The 23,679-nt window shown below is 35.7% G+C and overlaps 1 protein-coding gene across 2 annotated transcripts in view; it reads left to right on the forward strand.

The window, feature by feature from the left end:
* Positions 1–18,086, forward strand: part of GLUD1_1 (glutamate dehydrogenase) — a 33,894-nt gene extending 15,808 nt beyond the window's left edge. Inside the window, exons 10-14 of one of the 2 annotated variants that reach the window (XM_051211013.1) lie at positions 1,443–1,701; positions 2,788–2,907; positions 5,713–5,805; positions 14,976–15,202; positions 17,515–18,086. In XM_051211013.1, coding sequence (XP_051071045.1) covers positions 1,443–1,562 — 120 coding nt within the window. In that variant the 3' untranslated portion in view covers positions 1,563–1,701; positions 2,788–2,907; positions 5,713–5,805; positions 14,976–15,202; positions 17,515–18,086. Of the gene's footprint in view, positions 1–1,442; positions 10,646–14,975; positions 15,203–17,514 lie in introns of those variants that run through there. The other variant, XM_051211014.1, reaches the window with a different exon arrangement.
* Positions 18,087–23,679: the final 5,593 nt, after the last annotated feature.

Genomic DNA, 23,679 nt, shown 5'->3' on the forward strand with positions numbered 1-23,679 from the left:
GCCCTAGCGGTGCGAGGTGATAAAGAGACGTGGGGAGGGTTAGTCGGGGAGATAAGAGAGGAATTAGGAGGTGTAGGAAGGATTGGAATGTGACCAACTTGGTCTCTTGTGCTGTCACGGGTATGAGGGCTGATGCCACTTCCCGGCTGCCCACACCGTGGAAGGGTATTTCTTGAGGAACCTGAAAAGGAAATTGGATTAGTGTTGGTCTTGACGACCTGGGAGCGTGACCACAGAGCCCAAGGGACAACTGCTTGAGGCCGGTCGCGCACGGCCTTTTTGTGGAAGGTTTTTGACGTGTTAGCTCCGTTCTTCAAAGGGCCTTACCGCCGGAGACGGAAATCCGTGAGGTAAGGTGAGGTGTGACATTTTTAGGGTCGACCTTTTCTAACCCCACCCCTCCTTGTGGGAAGGCAGCATCGCTATCATGCTGGTTGTCCGAGGGAAACACCTTACTGCTGTCACACCCCTCTACAGTCAGCAGTACGACTTCGCCCTCAGACCTTGAGTTGCTGCTCTTAGTCTTACCGTTCACCAATCGACCTGCCTGGCATGGTAGAACCTGCAGGAACATATGTTCCAGCCAATATAGCACGGTTGGGTCATCACGATAGGCAAGCCCGACCACCGCGTCAAGGTAGCAGCTTCGATCGGGTATCACTTCAAGAGGTAATTATCAATCTCTCTCGCTTTTTACATAGAGTCCATTGTGTTATATCCTAGTTAAGGTTACATTACTAGTAACGTCTGAAACCTATTAATGGACTAATATTACTAATATATTCTTATGGTGTAAATATTCAGTAACTAGATTATGTATATCTATATTCCCCTTGTTATAAGCTTTATTTCGACCTATATATTATTATTGTACGATTTACTGTTCTTAAGCTATGTTCAGTTTATTGACTACTGCCTCTCACATTCACAGCCACTTTTTGGCTTTATTGTATATGAATGTTATTTCCTATTTTATGCTGCATTGCGGTTTGTTTGTTTGGTATATAAACCCAGTATGTTTGAAATAAATGATTCGCATAGTGGAGGCTGTTATTGGCATTCTGGACTCAGCTGGACGGGTTAGGCGAGCAACGGACCAATAGGACGCTAGGCTGATCAGACCGTTCGGACGTCATTGACTTAGTACAGTATAAGAGCGAATAAGTCGTATTTTGATTGGCGAATAAATTACGTGATAACAAGCGGCTCATAAAGTCACAACACATTGGTTTAATGGAAAATAGTTATTAGGGCGAAAGTAAAATAAAATCGTTATTTCATTTTATGAAATTAATCCTATTCCCTTAGGTACCTTTACAGTCGCTATTTCTCCAGTTTCATAATCAACTAATTCTAAAGAATGTTTTATAGATATTATTTCTTGTTGTTAATATACTTTACTCGTTTGTTCGTAATTTTAATTTATTTTTATAATATTATAGCGCATCATGAATATTGCGAATGCCTACAACCTTGGATTAGATGTTCGTACAGCTGCATATATCAGTGCGATTGAAAAAATATACAATGTCTACCTGGAATCTGGCTTTGTCTTCACTTAAATGTATTGTGCAACTTCATGTCTTTATGGTCGAAATTGCAATTACGGCATAATAAAAAGGAACTACACATCATTTGTATCAATAAAAGATATTCAACTGGCAGTTCTTTTATGTAATCAAAATAAAATATCTTTTATAGGTATTGGAAGTAATTTAGCTTTGTTTGTTTACTAAGATATGACAATGTGTTCAATTTTTTCTAACTTTCAAACGTAGTCACAACTTCAATAGTCCGTATATATATATATATATATATATATATATATATATATATATATATATATATATATATATATATATATAAAGCTTAGCGAGTATCAGCGAAGTCACACTTGAAGGAGAAGCACTGGAAGAGGTGTAAACTTTCACGTACCTGGGAAGCATCATCGACGGATAAGGAGGATCTGATGCAGACGTAAGGGCAATGATTGACAATGCAACGGATGCATTCCTACAGATGAAGAATATATAGAACTCAAAAAAACTCGACCAGTATCAAAGTCAGAATCTTCAATACGAACGTCAAGACAGTTCTACTGCACGGACCTGAAACTTGCAGAACTACTACAACCAACATCAAAAGATACAAGTAATTATAAATAGTTGTTTAGTCAAGATACTGAATTTTCGTTGTCTGGATCCCATGAGCAACAGTTTATTGTGGGAGAGAACAAACAAGCTTCCAGTTAAAGAGGAAATTAGGAAAAGATGCTGGAATTTGATGGAACATACATTACAGAAATCACCGAGCTGTATCATGAGGCAAGTGCTAACTTGGAATCGTGCAGGGTAACGGAAAGGTAGAAGAACAAAGAGCATAGTGCACTGAGAATTGGAAGCAGACATGAAAAGGATGAATAACAACTGGAAAGGATTGCTCAAGACAGAGTTGGATGGGTAATGCTGTTGACCAGCAGCGGCCTATGCTCCTCCATGAGGGGTAACTGGCGCAAGTAGGTAAGTACATTTGATTGTCTCACAATGTGCAGATGATATTGTCTTATGGTAGGTGGCATCTTGTGCGCGGAAAATAACCTGCACATTCGATCCAGACTGACGTCAGCACACGGAAGCTAAACATGAATTCTAATATTGGTTAGAATTAGGAAACACGGCTTCGAATTGATTAAAGTTATTACTCTGAATATCCACAGCAGCCTTTATTAGCCAACTCGGTTATCAGAGTTTAGAGATATTTATAGTCCATTCTTTATTTAAATTATAGGCACCGAGGTTTTACTTACGCCTGTGTCCTCGTTCACAACACTATGACTTGAGATAGGGCATTGTTAATGCTTATGCCATTCAATGGAGATGCAAATGGACACCTTTCAATGCATTAAATGTAAGTTTAAAGATAACATCAAACTATGTATCTGAAGGTAAGTCACGATCAGCTACATGTTACAAAACGAATGGTTTTACGTTTATTCCTTCTGTTCTACCGAATGAAACTGGAACGTGTTCTAAAAAATGTCAGTTAGTCTTTACATGCGGACATTATGTGTGGCTATTTTCGAGGTTGGAAGCTACTGTATACAAATCGAGGTTTTCTGTAAGCTGCTTTTCTCTCGTTCAAACAAATACTTAGTTTAAGACGCTTAGAATGTTTGCTTCGTTGATCGATCTTCTAAAGAGTTTTCAAGGACCTATTTTGAAATGTCATGCTTGTACGTTTTCCGAGTCAGTCTGATAACATTTAAGACATTTTCAATTCGCTTGGGGAAGAAGTATGTGTATAAGTCAATTTCGCAAACCACAATTACTCGTCTATACAGTCCTCTGTGAATACTTTTCAAAATCTCCGTGGAAAAGAAAGGAACTAGATTCAACCTTTGTCTAAAGGGAGAAAACTAGAAGTTCATTATCTGGTCGACTGGAGTTAGATTATGCGGATAAATCTCTTTACGAAGAAACCATTGAGAAATGAAATCTTAGAGTTTGATCCAGTTTTCAAGGTAGATCGAATACATTTTTGTTATACCCCATAGCTGCCAATCAGAAGCAGCGAATTATCGATCGGACCAAGGACACATAACACACGTGCGAGCAGCCTAGAGTTCTGCTTTCCGCCTAGCCCAGCCAGTTAAGTCCAGAACACTAGTCTCAGCCTCTGCAATATGAATCCTTATATTTCAGACATACTGAGTTTATATACCAATCAAACCGACCACAACGTAGCATAAAATAGAAAATAACATTTGTACAAAATTTGGCCAAATGTAGCTGTGAATGTGGGAGGTAGTGACTAATAGACAGGGCATAATTCAAGAATGGTAAAACGTATAATAATGGTTCATAGGTCAAAATAAAGTTTATAATATGAATAGTTTAGTTATTTAACAGTTATACGATAAAAATATACGTTTAGTATTGGTCCATAAAAGGATCCAAAAGTTACCATTCAATATGTGTCTCGGGACCTAACAATTTCTGACATTCATTGAATCCCCAAAAATTATACCATCAGTAAAAACATAATACTGTTACTTTTCCTTCGATGAAGAATATTACTTTCTTCGTTAACTTGATCTTGAACAATTGTCTATGTAAAGAAGAATGTAAAATTTTAGTAACATATTCGAAACGAAAGTGATACTTTGTTGGTAAGCTTCATAATCATCATTGATCGACAATTTTTTCTGATCAGTTAGCTATAGTCATACCATCTCAGCTAACTACTTTAAAAATAAATAACCATCATATCAACAAGAGTAAATTTTAATTACTTCATCATGTAGTAAGAACGATTAGTTCAGCGAAGAGTTCTCTTTTCAGCGAATTCATTTTCAAAGCTGTACAATCGCAAATATATACACTTATGTTTACAGGATGATAATAATACTGATAATAAACTTGTTATACATGGTGATAGTGAGGTTAAATAAACAAAGGTATTAAAAAAATTTAAAACAAGGAAAGTTTAAGAATGGTAGGATTGTTATTGGCTTAAGTATTTATCAAAAGATAGATAGGGAAATTATCATTGGGAAAGGATGGCTCAGCATGATAAAATAAAATGTTGAAACATAGATGAAATGTAATGGGAATGATTGTGGAAATAAAAACAAACCAGTTGGGCGTAGAAGATTTTAAGGAAGATGGAAGCTGAAGCAGATGGCTGTTAAGGAACAAGAGTATGAAAAGAGGGAAAAATTTTAATACATTAAGTTCATGGTAGAAGAAGAGGTTGTACCAGTCTCTCTTGCACACATAATTCTGGTTTTTCCAGATGTATAGCTATTGCTTCGGCAATGCAGAGAAGATGCAGTCTAATTATCTCAGGAAGAGTTCTACGTACCTTGCAGATGACTTTGATCGCAGAGACTGTCTTGATTGAATGACCTGTGTTCACAAGGTGTTCGATTATAGAACTTCTTATTGAGCTGTTGCCTCCTCTTTTTAGCCACGCCGAATGATGTTCTTGAATTATTTTGGATAAAGTACGCATCGAAACACCTATATACCTAGCTCTATAAGAGCAGGTAAATTGGTCAGATGCGATAATTTATCTTTCAGATTACTGGTGAACAATGATCGACTTGAGAATAATATTCTCAATGTTGCTGGGAAGAATGTTCTTTTTAAGGGATCAGAAAGTCTCCTCTTCATCATTTATTCTATAGTTTAACATCGATTTACTGACCTTTTTGGTCTGGACCCATAAATGAACAATTGTTCGATTACTTCAGGATCTGTTGACAACCAGGGTATCACAAAAAATATATTTATTGCACACCAATTATTTTTCGCTTTTTATGAAATCTTGCAATTAAGTATCTTGTCAACTATTATCGGTTATTTTTATGATTGACATTTAGGGCAACTTCATTTCTGATGTCGACTAATACTTTCGTTTCCTCTCCTATTTCTTTTGGAGTGTAAACCTTCATTACCAAACACATATAATTTTCACAGGATTAACTTGAAGACTTCACTATAATTTATGAACACTTAGTTATTACCACAGTAATAATATAACTCAAGCCATTAGATATACCGATTTAATAATGAGTGATGTAGTCATTATAATATTTTCCAAGGTAAAATCAAATAAATAATACTTTTAATTTATGGTTTTCTGGTAATCCATTTTTCATACTATATGATTAGAATTACCTTAATTGATCATATTTTTACTGTTCACTAGAAATTCGTTTGTTAGCAGCAAATGAGTGGCGTGACAATCAGCTGAATCAATATTTAAAAGAGGTAGAAGCTGGACTAACTTTATGTACCTTACGTATGTTAAACAAATATTTTGTAAACAAGTGACTTTTGTCCTCTTATGCACTATTACGAACATTGCAACCGCCGTAAGTAAACGGCTTGTTTGAACATGAAAACTAATTTTTCATACATCTGACTGTTTGCTTGATGGAATTGACCGTTTATAAGTTCAAGTTTGCTATCTATTCATAGTATCCATACTATCTATGAGTTTATACATTCAAACATAATTTACTTGTTCAACAAAAAAATGACACATACCGTTACACCGTCGTGTAAATAAAGTTTATTACTTTTAATATGTAGCTAAAGTGAATAGATATATCTATTTCCGAAACTATCTTCTGAAAAAAAGAGGTTAAAGGAATGAGTCACTGTAATCCAAATCGTAAAATAGAGTACTACAAAACTTACGCAGCGACAAATAAATAGGCGCGGAGCCAGTAGGTCCTGGGTTCGAATCCCGCGGGGTGCGGGATCGTGGATACGCACTGCTGAGGAGTCCCATACTAGGGCGAAACGGCCGTCCAGTGCTTCCAGGTTTCCAACGGTGGTCTAACATCAATTAATTCATGATCTCAACCAAAAACTTAACAATCTCCACAACCCCCATACTGATAAATAAGCATACAGTTTACGTTGACTGTCGGAACAATTAAATGTGGAGTAGAGCAAATAATTGCTAAAACATTATTATGGATCAGCTTAGTTTAAGACTATGGTTTAAGTACGCTAATTACTTAATAACGACTAGTCAATTCGGTATTCCCTGTTCTATTGATAATTCTTCTGTCAGTTTTGTCATTTTTTATCGTATAATAATAATAATTTATATATTCAGAAAATAATAATTACAGAATTCAAGTCAGTTTATAGGCATGATCAATTTGATATAAATATTAACATTAGATGTACAGAACAAACATGTGATAGAAGAAAGTTTTAAGTATACTAGTTCAGTAATTGTTTAGGTAGTACATGTATTACAGCGATCCAATGGATCAGCCGGGAATTTTTAATATTTCTTAAATGGACAGCCTGGTGATTTATGAACGGAGTAATTAAGGTCATTTTGTGTACCAGGTCGAATTTATGATAATTACCTACAACTAGAGAAATTAAAACGAACACAGCACAGAACAACAAAGCAGTAATTACCAAAATATGTCAATCAGGTCTACCAAAATGCGTGTGTCATGTGACACAGTGATATACTGTTGATGTTATTCAAATTAGTTAAAATTGCTGGGGACGGTGTTAACATAAAGTGACAGCATGTAGGTGGTTTTACTTAGGGAATGCACTAATAAAGATGGCTAAACATTTAAAGTTCCTATAATATCACTTGTGGAATGAGATACAATTACAGGTGCTAGAACACTCAATGCATTTTCAGAGGAGCAGTATGCAGCGAACACATAATCGGAGTGATTTTATCGTACGGATAGATTGTGGTAGGTTATTCGAGAGTCTAAAAAATTTACAGGCAAAGTGATTCATATAAAGAGATTATTTAGACTAAGTTTGTTTCACTAGTGCCAAGGAGTCACGGATGGCATAATAAGAAGTTTCTGCATATTGAATCACGTGATTGGATGTAAAGGATAGTTTATTAAGTAGTTTGAAGAAAAAGATAAAATTTAGTTTGAGTCTCCGCTTCCATAAAGGGTCTAGCCCAAGTTTATTACATCTAGAATTATAAGTTAAGGTACAATCAGCTCCAAGAATACGAAGTGTAAATCGTCTCTGTACTGATTCCAGCCTTAATTTATCCTTTATGCGTGTACTGCTAAGAATGAACGTGCAATATTCTAGAAAACGTCGAACACAAACTTTGTACATTAAAATACGTGACTCATTGCTATAAAGGTTTCGAGTAATGTAACCTACTAGACGTTCAGACATAGAGGTTTGTTTCAATATCTGTTCTGTAAACGACAAGTCTTGGGAGTATCTAAGTCCTAAGTCTACTACTGTATGTAACCTAGATAACACTTCTCCATATATGGTAAGGTCTAGGTTGAGTGATGTATCGCCGAAGCATATCCATCCACATTTAGCCGTATTAAGCTCCAGTTGCCATTTTAAGCACCACTGTGCTACCTTGTTATGTGTTATGTCTTGTGAACCTCGTCGATTAGTTTGCCTAAGTTTACGGGCCCTCAGTATGAAAGCCTTGATAGGTTAAACTTTCACACTTTTCAGTGGTTGAAATCATGAGTCATTTGAAGCGAGAGCACCATGGAAAACCTGGAAGCGCTGGACGGCCGTCTCGTCCTAGTATGGGACTCATCCGCTCACTAGTGATTGACTTCAAGAGACACTCCTGGAGTTCTAGTGAGAAGCCGTGACCAGTGGAGTCCAACCAGGTCTGTTGTGAGATATCAGCTCACTTAAGACAATGGTGACGGTCGCGCAATTTCGTAGATTGGTTGAAGTTAGACATTAACACCGTTGGATGCCGGCTCAGTGGTCTAATGGTTAAGCGTTGGACTGATAGGTCCTGGGTTCGAGTCTCATGGAGGGCGGAATCGCAGGTGCGCACTGCTGAGGGGTCCCATAATAGGGCGAAACGGCCGTCCAGTCCTTCCAGGTTTTCCATGGTTGTCTAGCTTCAATTGACTCATGATTTCAACTATTGAAATTACTAAAATCTCTACAAAACCCCTTTTGATTTCGCACTTTTGTTGGTGATAGATAATTATGAAACTAAGGTATGTGCTTCTGTTTATTTGTAAATTACAATATCAATTTATACGAATATTGGTCAAGATTAGAACCAATAGTTTGACAGGAATTGGGCGCCGAGTACAGACAAGACATTTTATGTGAAAATTATTTGAAATAATCTCAGCGATTGGAATTTAGATAATTCCAACGTTTCGTCCAGCTAACTTGTCTGGACTACGTCAGGGTGAAATATATATATAGCGTTTAACAATCAAATCTCTACTATGTTAATCCAATCATATTTGGATGTTGATTTTGTAAGTGGGATAACATGAGTCAGTTACATGGGAATCATGTGAAAATTTCACGATGTGGAAATAAATGACTGAAAACTAATTGTATGTATGTGTAAGATTAAGGTATTAATGATATTCAGTGTTAATGTTTTATATGAATGAATAAATAAAAGTGCAAGTTCAAGGTTGAAAAGATTGTTTCTGAATCATAGATGTGCGTGTCAAATGTGATTCATCAAATACATAATTGTATTGCTAAAATAACTCACATTAATTTCAGTCAAAATAACGATGGATGTGAAATAAACAGGTTGAATAAAGAAAGGGTCGAATAACTTCTCAACGAATATTTTCCAGGTAGTCGCTTGTTGAATACCATCCTTTCGGTTCAAGCTGTTCGCGTTCGTTCATATATACAGTGTTTCTGTTTCAATCGTTCCTTATGAATGTTAAAACCTTTCTGAACTATTTTTGTCCCTTCAAAATTAATCTTGTGTCCTGTTTCTAACGCATTTAAAGCTATCGCAGACTTATTCTCAAGTTTCTTTAAGTCTACCGAGGATTTGGGAACATTTTTCAAACTCTGTTTGTGTCCCTTCAACCTTACATTCAATTATCTGGGTGTTTCTCCTACATAAACTGCATTACAATCATGATAGTTGATCTCGTAGACAATAATTTGTTGTTCTTCCTTTGGTAACCTATCCTTAACTTTCACTAATGTCGATATTATGGTCTCACTCGCTCGAAAATACACTCTTATTTCATGCTTGTTTAGAATCCGCCTGATTTCTTCCTATGTTTCACTACGGTATAGGGTGACCACGGTGGGCTTCCCGTCTTTCCGTATACATTCTAGTTTGATTTTTCCTTCACTTATAACAATCTTATTTAAAAACTGTTTTGGGTAGTTGTTATCCCTAAGTGTAGACAATACTCTATTCCATTCAACTTGTTGATCTTCCTTATCTGTAACATTATCTCAAAGAACTACTACGATGTACACTCAACGTGAACCTCAATGACAGTTTGAATAGTTTTAATAGTTGCCACCCCTCAATTCAATTCACCTTAGAAGCAGAGGCAAAGAATGCTGGGTGGTTTTTTACAGAGATCTATATATAAAAAACCTATCTGGAATGGACAGTACACGAATTTTCATAGTTGGATTCCACTGAGTAGAAAGAGAAACTTAATTCACTCTTTATCCTCTAGGATCGAACGAATCTGTTCCACTGACACAATAGATGAGGAAGTATTTCAACTCTCATCAGAAATGGTTATCCACCTAAATTCGTCGATAGCAACCTAACACCTAGACTTCATCTTGAAAAAGCATCGACAGTACAGAAGAAAACGTTATTAATGAGTATGGAATTTTAAGGAGACACGGCTGCTGAAATCTTAAATAAACGGCTTTCAAAATCGTTGAATAAAACGTTCTACGCAGCTAAGCTCCGAATCGTTTTCTCAAGCCGACCTACCATTCTTGGATGTGTGAAGGATAAAATTCCGCTTTGGGCCACATCAATGTGTATCTATAAATTTACTTGCTCATGTGGGGCACGTTACATGGGCCGCACAAAGCGATCACTTTACGAACACATCTCAGAACACTGTCCGGCTTGGCTTTTAAAAGGTGAATGTAAAACAATTACTGTTTCTATACAGGACACATCGCTTCAAATGCTTCCTCGTTTAAAAGAATCTACATAGTCAAAGAGATTTCGAAGTAATATATTATGTACTACTGAGGCACTGGTAATCCACGAACTCAAGCCCGAAATTTGTGTGCAGAAACGATTCGTCCAACCTCTCATCCTTTCTAGGCCTTAATTCCCTTAATGGGTATGTTTCTGGGTATTTTTTTCTGCACTTTTATCTGACCATTATTGAATTTTTTAAATTATTATTTTGCTATTTTAAACTCTAATCAGTTATTATTATTATTCTTCTTATTATTATTATTACCTTATACAAGTTTTCTTGATTATGACCTATATGTTTGTCGTTTTTTTCTTCATATCTGTCAATTGGGCTATTATCTGACCCATAAACGATTTTCTTCCTTACCCCTTGATTAGTACGTAACCTCATTTAATAATAAGAGTCTCGAATCCATTTTTGTGATGCAATGTTTTCTATCCTCCTATAGACATGTATTTTCCATATAACTATATATACGAATGTACAGCTTAAGTAAATGATTTCGTCGAAAAGAAAATTTTCTTCGCTTTCCGATATGTTGCTTACATGTTCAAAAAATTGTTCTAAGCCCGTTTAATGATAACAAAAAGGTCATCTACATAAAGTAACCAAACCTTTGGTGGACATACGCTTCTCTCGATTGCACTGGTTTCTAGGGCATGCATGAATAAATTCGCTGCAATCGGAGAAACAGGTGAACCCATTGCTATACCTTCTGTAAAGGTCTCGAAATATGGATAATGTGGATCTCAAACATAATTCCAAGCATTTGATAACCTCAGATGGATCTAATGGGCAACCTAAATTCAAATCTGAATCAGATTCTAAACAATCATAGATGATATCCAACGCTCTATTGACAGGTATTTTAGTTAATAAAGAAGATACATCAAAACTTGCCAGTATTTCATCCTCTTGTATATCGTTGGTATCGATAATATTCTTGAATTCCATAGTTTTTAATTATATGATTAATCAGTTTTTCATACGGTTTAAGTATCTTAGCTATGTATTTCGCTGGATTGTATGTCGGTGAATTTGTAAAATCAACCACTGTTCTTAGTGGAGTATTATTCTTGTGAATTTTGGAAGTCCATAGAATCTACAAGGGTTACAACTGTTTGGATATAACATAAACCATAGTGAAAATCCTAGCTTAATCTTTAACGACTGTAAGATTTTACTGCTTTCAGCCTTAAGTTTATTGAGTGTTGTCCTGCTTTTCACTTCTTTAATTGGTTTATACGGGCCCTCTTTTAGATGTCCTATTGCGGACCGCGGGGTGGTTACTCTAATTTCTACTGACTGACCAACTTCAGATATCCGAGTACGACCCCAATACTGTTCCCAATCTCCAATATATCAGAACACGAACCGTAGATGAAAATTGTTTATGGAGTCAGGAGAAGAATAAGTATTTACAGACAAATGCATATTTATTCAGTTAGGACTACCATAAATATTGACCATCAGGAAAATGACACGTGAAATAAATATTGACCAGTAGGGAAACGACACGTGAAATAAATATTGACCTGCAGGAAAATGACACCATCTCACGTTTAAGGATAGTATTAGACTTAACAGGATAATTTTTGGGATATTTTTCTGAATATCACAACCTGTTCCCTGGCTTTTTTCTTGTAGTCCAACAAGTCCAGACACACTAGCTGGATGAAACGTTGGAATTACCTATATTTCAATCGCTGACATTATTTCAAATATAATTTTCACATAAAGTGTTTACAATGTCAATGTTACCGTCTGACAATTATAATTCATTTACCTAGTGATGGATTATTTGAAAGTCAACAAGCTAATTAGCAAGAAGAACCATCCCTTATGTATTGTATATCAGTAATCGTTACAACTAACGAATATTGATTCATCCAATTTCAGAAAATATCGACAAGTAGAGCGTATGAGCTTCTGTACTTAATAAAATCTGATGGTGTAGTGCATAAGGATGATCAAAGCTTCGTAATCAAACTGCTTACCTAATGGAACCCAACTCTACCAAAGGATTATGAGCTCTAATTGAATGAATAAACTGAGGTCTTCTGATTTGTTAATTCCTACACTGAAATCATGAATTGATCTAAGTTTGAATACCAGTGAAAACCTGTTTCTCAAGTTAAAATCTAAATTATGTATAAGATAATAAAGGTACATCTTTAGATTCATGGTAGCTTATTCAAGTAGAAATAATAATACAGGAAATCTTTTTCTCTCTCACACACACGTGAAGGCGTTTGCAAAATGATTGATTGATATTTGTACGCATAGTGTATATGCACCAACATGTTATTTTTTATGTTAATTCTTATCTAAAATGAGATCGATAAAACGCAATAGAACAGGTTGAGTACAAAGCTAAGAATGTTAGTAGGAATGTTTAATCAATATTTTACGCTTCATCATTTTAAAAGTTATTAGGTTCACTACATTTGAAACTGAAACTTAGCGAAATTTCTAAAGTTTTGGCTTGCGGAAGTCAAACGCTTGATCAATATCACTAAGCTTGGCATAATAGTCCTGACTCATCCGTGGTGTGTGCACCTAGACAGGTTTATCAAAGTAGGTTATCCATACAAAATTATGTGTTATAAAATTCAAACAACTGAGCACAGGGTACTTTGTCAACTCGGGTCATATACGAGGCACTTTAAAGTCATTGATGAAGCAAAACAATCTGACTCAAAGTGGATGAAGTCCAGTAATCCATGCAAAACCAAAGCGTTAGCAATTCACCATTTCAAACGGGTCCGTACTTACAAAAATGTTATGTCCCATCTCTCATTTTACCTTCGTCTTAAAAAGACTGAAAATCTCTTCTAGTTCTAGAAGTATTCATTTTTTCTTAGTATACCTCAAATGGGTAATTACTCTACTTTCTGACGCATCTTTCCCTTTAATGTTTCACATTACTCTTTGGACTAGAATGTGACCATTTTCTAACGTTTCAAAACACTCAAGATTACTTTTCAAATGAACAATCAACTATTTTTCTACGGGTTGATTATATTTCCAACTGCTAACTGGTGACATCAATATAACTTCGGTTGATTTCCATTTTATTTGACCTGGATAGTTTGAATGATTTTTATGTATCTGTTTTTATATTCCTCTAATGAACTCCATTGAAGCCTACCGTTTAAATCACTTTCATTTATCTGGCTAACAATGTTTATCAACCATCCAGGGTGTTTAGGAATAAATTACGTTAATGTTGGACGTATTACGCATGTCACTTGAATAAAACTGAGTTGTAACAACAAATGTTTATATCAGTCATATAAAGGTGATCATTTATTTTTCAGTCAACACAGTTCGTATATTAGAAGTCAAGAGAATTGTCTTCAGAAATGTGATTGCTTTTACTTATAAAACTTAGAAATGAGTTTATATTTAGTTGACATTTAGGACACTTTCAAAGCCTTCATAGGTGTTATCAAAGTAAATTCACTATCGGTTGAAATATAACATAATTGAGATTTCTACCGAATTTTTAGGTTCCACATTTTGGATTGAAAAGAGATTTAACTGGTTTTCTTAATAGGTAGTATCATCAGATGGAGGAGCATTTAAACATGAGAAAGTACCAAATTGAATAGTAGTTTTTATCGATAACTAGTTTTAAGAGCGTCGTATAGCAATTAAAAGGGTATGAAGTAACTTTTTGAGTCGATCAATTCAGAAATTAGATGGATATACAAAATAACATTAGGCGATGATAGTGTTATTTTTTTGACATAAATTTTAAAGAAATCTGAACTCTAACTTGGGAAATGGTATCATGATATATATATATATATATATATATATATATATATATATAGAGAGAGAGAGAGAGAGAGAGAGAGATTAATTGATCGAAGTTAGACATTAACACTATTGGATACCAGCTTAGTGGTCTAGATATTGGTCGTTCGCGCGCGTAACTGGGAGCCCTGGGTTCAAGTTCCGCGTGCGGGACTGTGCTGAGGAGTTCCATATTAGGATGAATCGGCCGTCCAGCGCTTCTATGTTTACTATGGTGGTCTAGCTCGGGTGTGAAAATACTACGATCTTCACAAATCCTCATACTGATAATAAGCATTTCAATTATTTGTGGATATATGGCAATCATAGCACCGTTGTATATACACTTGTAATTTGGTAATAACAGAGGATTTACAAAGTAAATATCGTCAACAAATGAAAAAGCCACAACCTGCACTATTAGACGTTTCTTTAATAAAAATCCTATGGTTTGTTTACATTTCTAAAATTTTTTCAACCTAATTGGCCTCTCGATAGCAAGTAAAACTGATGGGAACTGAAGAACTTTGATAATTATATTTGAAGAGCTTGTTATTGAATTTTAGTATTATTGTGTGCTCGCATTCGTAAACTTTTCAAGAGGTGTTAGTGGGTAATAACAAACATAACATCTGGATTTCGTAGCTAACTGTTTTAGTTATGTGATTCAATTTACAGTAAAATGACTTTTTGTTTCGATTTTTGTTAGACGCTTTCCACCAACAACCGTGACACAGATACAGTGAAAAGTTCACCCATGGGATATCTCCTGCAACTTAACCAATAAGGCTCATCACTACACCTTATTATCTTATCTAATCTGTGAATGAAGCAGATTTCTTGAGCAGCTATATTAATGAGTGATAAGTAATTGCAAGCTATTTGCATTTATAATATGGTCAAGGTTACTACCCTTGTTTTGTTCGGCGAAAAGCAGTAAGTGATACAATAATTTTTTGGAACTGTTCTATATGTCCTTTGAATTTATTGGTTATTTTATGGTTAATCATATGTTTCAAAACATGTTTTTAAAAACTTTAGAAATAAAAAACTTGCAACATTGTCTGGTCTCAATTATTAATCTAGCGTCATTTCTTAACCAAATAGTTTACTATTTTGTCGTGTCAAACTTTACGTTTTCGTCTTTAAAGCAATCTGTCTGGAGTATTTTACCTAGCGCTAACTGATTGATTATTTTCAAAGCAGTGCTTTAGACATATCTGACCAATTGCTTAGTCTAGCCTGAATTTTTGTGTTAATCTAAACAGAAAAAAAAAACAGTGACTTTACTATACGTTCATTTGTATTGATGTGAACGGAAAAAGTTCAACTTATTTGTAGACAAAGGTTCAGACGTCATTAAAATGTCTGGGTACGCTACCGATTGATTAATATAATGTCTTCTTGGCTTATCAAGTGATTTAAAATAAGTCATATGAGATAATATTTCATGTCTAGAAACTGACAAATATTCACGATTGTTATCGTTTTAAATATGTTGTAAAAATTATAAATTTCCGAATAAACTCAATGATTACCTTCTATTCAGATTAGTTGAACTCGGTTAATGTTAACTGTTTAAACTGATCATGTAAACAATTATAAAGATGTATTTCAAATAGGTTAGTATTTAACATTCAAAGCAGGATGTAATTTCAAGTTGTATAACAGATTATATTACGTCCATACTTCGTAATTCAATATTTTTGTCAGATAGGCTTGTTTAGTTGAGATTTTGTAAAGTATTTTCAGTCACTGTAAAACTATGTTGTACCCACCTTAGTTATCATAAAGAGTGACAAAAAAACTAATAGTCTAAAGTATAAATGTGAATTTTACCGTTTTGAATGCACACGGTACTGATGAATGCCTATACTTACTTACTTGCGCCTGTTACTCCCAATGAAGCATAGGCCACCGACCAGCATTCTCCAACCCACTCTGTCCTGGATCTTCTTTTCTAGTTCCATCCAATTCTTGTTCATTTTTCTCATGTCTATCTCCATTTCCCGGCGTAATGTGTTCTTTGGTCTTCCTCTTTTCCTTTGGCCTTGGGGATTCCATGTGAGAGCTTGTCTTGTGACGCAATTGGGTTCTTTCCTCAATGTGTGTCCTATCCACTTCCAGCGCTTCTTCCTGATTTCTTCCTCCACTGGGATCTGGTTTGTTCTCTCCCACAGTAGGTTGTTGCCGATAGTGTCCGGCCAACGGATCTGAAGTATTTTGCGTAGACAATTGTTAATAAACACCTGTATTTTCTGGATGATGGCTTTCGTAGTTCTCCAGGTTTCCACCCCATACAGTAGAACTGTCTTAACATTTGTATTGAAAATCCTGACCTTGGTGTTGGTTGACAGTTGCTTTGAGTTCCAGATGTTCCTCAGCCGATCTGCGCCTTCACATCTGCATCAGATCCACTCCGACTGGAGTCCCTCCGGGGGCTACTGGCGGTCCCAAGCCCAGATAAAGGAGGAGGGTTGGGCATGGGGTTAGCGACTCCATCCCGGAGAAAACTAACTCGCTAAAAATACGCTAACCAGAAAAAATTACTCGAACCTTTTAAACTCTGCCCTGGGAATCAGAAGGTCTTCACTTAGAAGAACTATGACGCCTCATGATGGTGATGATGATGAATGCCTATAACTCGACGATTATTATTCTAATGATTAATACTATATAGCCTATGAATCAATAGATTTGCTCATGCAACACAGTGACGCAGGAAAATGATTGTGGGCATGGTTTAGAATATGTAATCTACTAAACCAATTATTTGCTCTTCATAAGTGAATAAAGTTTTGAATTCTGGATGCTGAATATCTCTGGTGAGATTTTACTTTGGTCACCGAAAATATCAGAAACAATTCTGTGTGATACATTTCCAGTAAGACAGAAATAAATGATCACGTAGTTTATCTGGAGATTAAATCTTCTGACCGTTGTTTTACCGATTAATATTTTAAATGAATCGATGGATATTTAGCACATAATATAACGTTTGTCCTTTCAAAATGGTTTTCTTTACTTTTCTATTACAGATCGTGATAAGAGAGTGTTGAAACTTTATTTGAATGTTAAACATAAACAGTGAAAAATATACGTTTGTTTGTTTGTTTGCTTATCAATCGAGGATTGATAAGTTTCTTTTCTGTCTTGAATTTTGACAGTTTTCTCGTTTTTCTGTCAATCCTAGATTTACTGGTAATCCAAAATATACCATCTCATAAATATTTTCACCTCTCTTACAGTCTCGCATCGATGATGTGGGGGTTATGAAGTACTGCGAGACGATCTAGAACTGTTGGCTTATTAGTCAGATCAACAGCATCATGCTAGGAACAATGAAGTGGAAAAATCAAAGTGGCTACTGTTTTGCGATAATTAATACATTCGATGTGTGATATTTATCATCACTAAATAGACTATATGACGAATATATTTGGGACTATTGTTTATCAGATGTCTTCAAACTTTTGTACGGAACAACTTCCATGCAACACGGAATTAAATGGCGTTAGAAAAGTAACCTCATGAGGAATCTGGAGTTTAGAAAATCAAAATATACACTGAGTATTTGAGCGAAAATTTGTTTTCAATTACTTCATCATCATGTACAAGTGGAAGTCCATAATTATGGTTTTATACTGCAGGAAATGATCCATGCTAAAGTGAATTAGATACCGTCATGTGTTAAAATAGTAAGCTCTTACAACTGTTACCGTTTAAACGCCTAAAAATGTGTCACCTGTGAATTAAAAAGTCCATTTAACAAATGAAAGATGATTCGTTTTAAGTTGTAAAGCTACCATCAATATGATAAAATACAAAAAATATCATGTTGTTTAACTAAGATCAGTCTGTGATGTGATGACCTTCGAAAAATCTCTGCAAACCGCTCGTAGTGATATTAGGAGAAATGGAGGACTTCTCACGATATTAACGACGATGATGACATCGTATGAATGTAGTATGAAATAAGAGATGTGTTGTTAGGGTCACTACGGTGAGAAATTCATTTAAACCGATAAAAAAGAATCTAGAAATTAATGATGGGGTGGAGTATAGATGACAATAGCGAGGACTAGACGGTAAGGGTTTGTAATATCTGGTTTAAATTTGAAGTGAACCAATACGAGGCCTTAGCAAACATTAAGGTTGAACATACCTTATTTTATATACATAATCTAGGTCATATGCAGTTGATCACCATGGTTTCCGCTACGTTGAGGATTTATGCTTTTGCTGCTTTGGGATTGATGCGAAACCGAGAGGCGTTCATATATTTTAATGTGGTGTTCGTTACATACCAAGTTAGAAAAGATAAGGCTATTGATTGACTTAGTGACTCTTCTTCCTGAAAATTGAGGTACATATTCGCAAGTACTGAAGGATAAGGGCCTTTGAAAACGCCCTATGTACCTAGTCACAAAGAACCGGTTAAATTGATATAGACACTCGGAAGAGAACTACTTCGGTATCCTATGTTTGAATCGTTGTGCAAGTTCTGGTTTAGTCACAAGCAACCTTTCAGAGTCCAAAGACCTTTCCACAGATCTCCCAATGAAATGAACTATTCGTCATCCTCTTCACTTCGTTAAACATGAGTTGTGTGCGTGATTATAGTGGAAAGCCTTTCACTGTAAATATTGAACACTCAAGAGACCGTTCAGGCAATGCTCATTTTGAACTTAAAGTGTTCAAGAAAGATTGGTTCAACGAAGAGTTCTCTTTTCGGTGGATTCATTTTCAAAGCTGTACAATCGCAAATACACACACTTATTTTTTCAGAATAATAATTACAATAATAATGGTAATAAAGTTCTGCTATACATGGTAACAGTGAGGTAGAATAATCAAAGTTATAAAAAAATTTCAAACAGGGAAACTAATAGTAGTTTTGTTGTTAAGGTGTTAAATATTCATCATAAAGATAGACAGGGGAATTATGATTGAGAGAGGATGGCTCAGCATGATGAGATAAAATACTGAAATTGAAATGTAATGTAATCAAGAGAATCATAGAAACAGAAATAAACCAGTTAAGGGTAGAAGGTTTTAAGAAACAGATGGCTGTAAAGGAAGAAGAGTATAAAAAATTACGAAACATTAAGACCACGGTAGAAGAAGAGGTTATACCAATCTCTTTCGAACGCACCATTTCGGTTTTCCCAGACGTATGGCTGTTGCTTCGGTAATGCTAAGAAGATGCAATATGACTGCCTTTGGAGGGCTTCTACTTACCTTGTGGATGACCTTGAACGCAGAGTCCGTGTTGATTCAGTGACCTGTGTTCAGAAGGTGTTCGATTATTGAATTTCTTATTGTGCCCTTTCCTCCTCTTAGCCACACTGGGTAATGTTCTTGGATTCTTTAGGATAAATTAAGCATTGGACGACATGTATACCTAACTCCACACGAACAAGTAAGTTGGTAAATCCACATTGAGTTGGTCAGAAAAGATAATTGATCCTTAAGATTATTGATGAAAAATGATCGGCTGGAGATTACTATTCACAACGTTGCTGCAATGAACGTTCTCTTTAATGAATCAATAATTCTCTTTAAGACGTTTGTAGCACTATCATCCTTGAAGTCGATGTTCACGTATAATTTTTTTTCGACTGAAGTTACTTGTGATTTAGGCAGTTTCAGTTCTATGTTCTTGTTAATGGATATCGAAGGATACCAGTTTTCGATCAGTATTTTCTCATAAGACTTCGGGACTACAAATACTTTGTATTCTCGTAGCGAGTGTTATTATGAGGTTTGGCTTTGGACTTATGGGGACCCAGCTGCGGATACTTGACAGTTGGCCATTTCACTATTGTAGATAGATTTTTTAAAAGTTCCGTCCTGTTTTCTTGTCATTTCCGCATCAATAAAGTGAATATTCAGTTTGTTTTCAACTTCAAGTGCGGAATTTATTACTGGGTGCCGGTATTTAAATGTCTTTAGAAGATGGATCAGATCATAGTTGTTGTTACAAATGATAAAAATATCTGTTAAGTCTATCGAAGAGTCCAAATCACCCAATTGAGATACATGCAAAATCGAAGTTCACAAAGCCACGATTTGTCTAAAACAGTGGCTCTTTATTGAATAATATACAAAAAGTGGTTAAAAACCTCAAATTGTGAGGTGCTTGTGACGTTTACCGCATCATTTTGTTTGAGATAAAAAAAATCTAGATGGTGCGGAAATAACAGCCGTTAGCAATGTTTAAACTTGATAACGGTTTATCATCAAGAAAACTTCGAAACTACGAGAAAGCGATATGGGAACTGTTGTGCTGAAACAAGGGTTAAACGATTGCCCAAAATCGCGAATAACTGTTACAATGATTGAGATAGAGTAATTATGATGATAAGTACAATAAATGTTATAAGTATATGTAAATATTTCAAAATATTACACGACAAACTTGCGTTACAATGTAAGCTTAGAAATTGCTAGGAATGCATCTATTTACTGAATATTAATAAGTAGTACAAAACAGTACACAAAAGAGTCGAAGGAAAGTGAATAAGGACAGAGGACGTAAAACAGACTTAACAATATCATGTACGTACCTTTTATACAAGTGGAAGTTTTCGATAGTCGTTTTAAGTTGGTTGTTTTCTAAACTAGCCATGAAGCAATCCGCTAGTAATGGACCAAAAGGGGATCCCATCAGTATGCCATCCTTTTGCATGTGAATTACGTTGTTGAATATGGATTGTACGTTGCAAGTGCAACGTAGTAATAGTTCCTTCAAATAAGCTTCTGATATTCCGGTGTTAATTTCATTATTATTTATGTAATTGCAGGTAAATTTGATGATCTCTGTGAGAGGAACATTAGTGAATAGTGATTCAACATCCAGAAATAGCATAATTGGGTCATTTACATTTACTTCTCTTAAGTATTCAATGAATTCAAAAGTAGGATGTACGTACTGTCTAAAAATGCGTTTTCTTACGGGTTCTAAGAATTCTGACAGCCACTTTGTTATGGAATGCTAAGGGGATCTGGACAGTTCAAGAATTGATTTGAGAGGTAGGACAAATTTGTGTATTTTAGTCAAAGAGAACTTTCCGCTGAACCAATTTCTTCTTATTTAGTGTCTCAATCGGTGTTTTCCGTATATTACGTAAAGTTTCTCAAAAAGAATCAAACACAAACAGTCAGTGAGAAATGTAAAACTTCATGGCAGTTCACGAGAGTTCAGACATACTGGACAGTTTTGCAGGTACTACTTTAATTTTAATGTCAAATCAACTCCAGTCATCAATCCATATCCGTTCGTGCACAACAAATGCAACCATCGACCAGTGCGTCGACTGAAAAGCCAGAATTTTTCAATTTGACTCATGTTTCTAATCAGCTAGTTCAAACTGCTAGGTGACTGTCGTTCTTTTCCTCAGTGAATTACTTCAGCAGAAGCACAGCATACCGTTTTGAACGTACACTTTTCTCGATTAATGAGGACATTAAACATTTATGACAGATGTTGATAGGTGAGGAGTTCACAGATCATAAACTGCCGGAAAATACATTCTTGGTCAGGGTTCAAAGTCATCCACCTCGAGAGATCCGTGATATCAGTGTTATTCCATAGGTCAACGGCAAAATTAATTAAACACCAGATTCGTTACTTTGACTTGAATTAATAGGACTCCGTAACTAACCATAAATCTTATGAAGCTGGGATGCAATGAGGGAGAAGATTGATAGTTGTGTTAACTCATATCTACAAATAAATCCAGTCTCAAACCGAAACAGCTATTATGACCTAAAAATTTATGGTACAACCAGAGGTACGTCTCGTCACTTTTTCATACTTTCTCTCATTTTGACACGAAATCTGCTGTCAAACTGATAAGTACTAGATATATGTGGCAAGCTCAACATAGATATTTGCACATATATGCTCATTAATAGAAAAAGTTAAAGTACGATACGAATTTACTTATGAGTTTGCTCTTCACCGCATACATGTTTAGTTCGCGTTTCTGTTGGTTCGGTCGGTCGCTCATAGAATTACAATTGAGATAATTACTCATATACATACAAAGACAAATTTGCGAAGCTTTTACTAACCGTACCATTCATGGGACTTACAGTCGGGACAGTAGTGAAGGACTTTATTTAAGACTGTATTGCCACTTTTGGTGCACCTGTCACAAAAACAACTGATAGAGCATCCGAATTTGAATTGCTTGATAATCCATCTAAAATTCCAGTTGCTGGCAAGGTATGTTGTGCAACATATCGACTTCAAACTAGTGTGTTAGTGTAACGCTGTCATCGTCAGTTAAATGCTGTCCCAAAATCATGTTCAAATCTCAATCAGTGGACGGAAATCCTGAAGTTAATTATGTTTGTAATGTGAGCAACTATCAAAACTGAGTCACAATGTTCGGAAGCTTAACATTTCTTGGAATCCGTTAAGACTTAAAAGTGAGTGTTTTAACGCTTATTTCAAAAGTAAATTTCTGACTAGCAAGTTATGTTAATAAAATTAGGTCAAACGTATAGACCTGAATCAAAGCACAACCACTTACAGTCGCTAGCCACTTATGTAATCAAGCACATAAGCACTTGTAGTAGTAAATAAACCCCAAAACACTTTTAGCGGTAAATAAATCCCAAAAACAAATATCTCTGTAAGTTTTCGACATTGGATACTGACCACATATTTTAATGGACTCACCTAGCTGAAGGCGCTCGGTCATGCATCCGCACCAGATCACGTGTGGGAACGCCGTGCTCAACATCTACTGCAATCACTAGCCAGATTAGATCAGACGATTCTCGATATATTGATATCACATCCAATATATCTTCCGATCTCCTCGATTCTGTCTTTTGATTTCTCTTGGTGGGGACGCTTCATATTAGAAGGTTTTACTGGTTAAAGCGTTGTCAAACACTGAATACCTGTGCAATTTTCCTACCGGAAGAAACTCGGTCACGCACCCGCTCCAGATCATTATTGAACACTCACTATTACGCATCCCTCACAAGAACTAGTCGGCTTAGCACACATACTTCTTAACGAATGAACAGACTTTGAATATATCTTCGAAATACTATATTCTCGACGTATGATTTTACTCGGTATGGGATTCTCGATCATAGAGTTGTTGTAGTGACCTACTTTTATGAGGAGAACGCGAGTGGTATAATGGAAACAATTATTATTATAACCAGTTGAACCAGTGATTGTTTTACTGTATCTATTTGTTTAAGTGTACTAAGAGCACACATTTTTTCGTGGTCTGTGACCTTGCCCGAACCCGTGTACGCTTAGTAGTCTCGCTTGTAAACGTTGGCACGAGATTACCAAAAAATACATCTTAGTACAACCTTCAATTGCCTCCTGATATTTGGCCTACGGAGGGATCTAACCTGGTAAGTGGTACGTTGTCTTC

This window comes from Schistosoma haematobium, chromosome ZW (genome assembly GCF_000699445.3).
Source record: "Schistosoma haematobium chromosome ZW, whole genome shotgun sequence".
Classification (NCBI taxonomy): domain Eukaryota; kingdom Metazoa; phylum Platyhelminthes; class Trematoda; order Strigeidida; family Schistosomatidae; genus Schistosoma; species Schistosoma haematobium.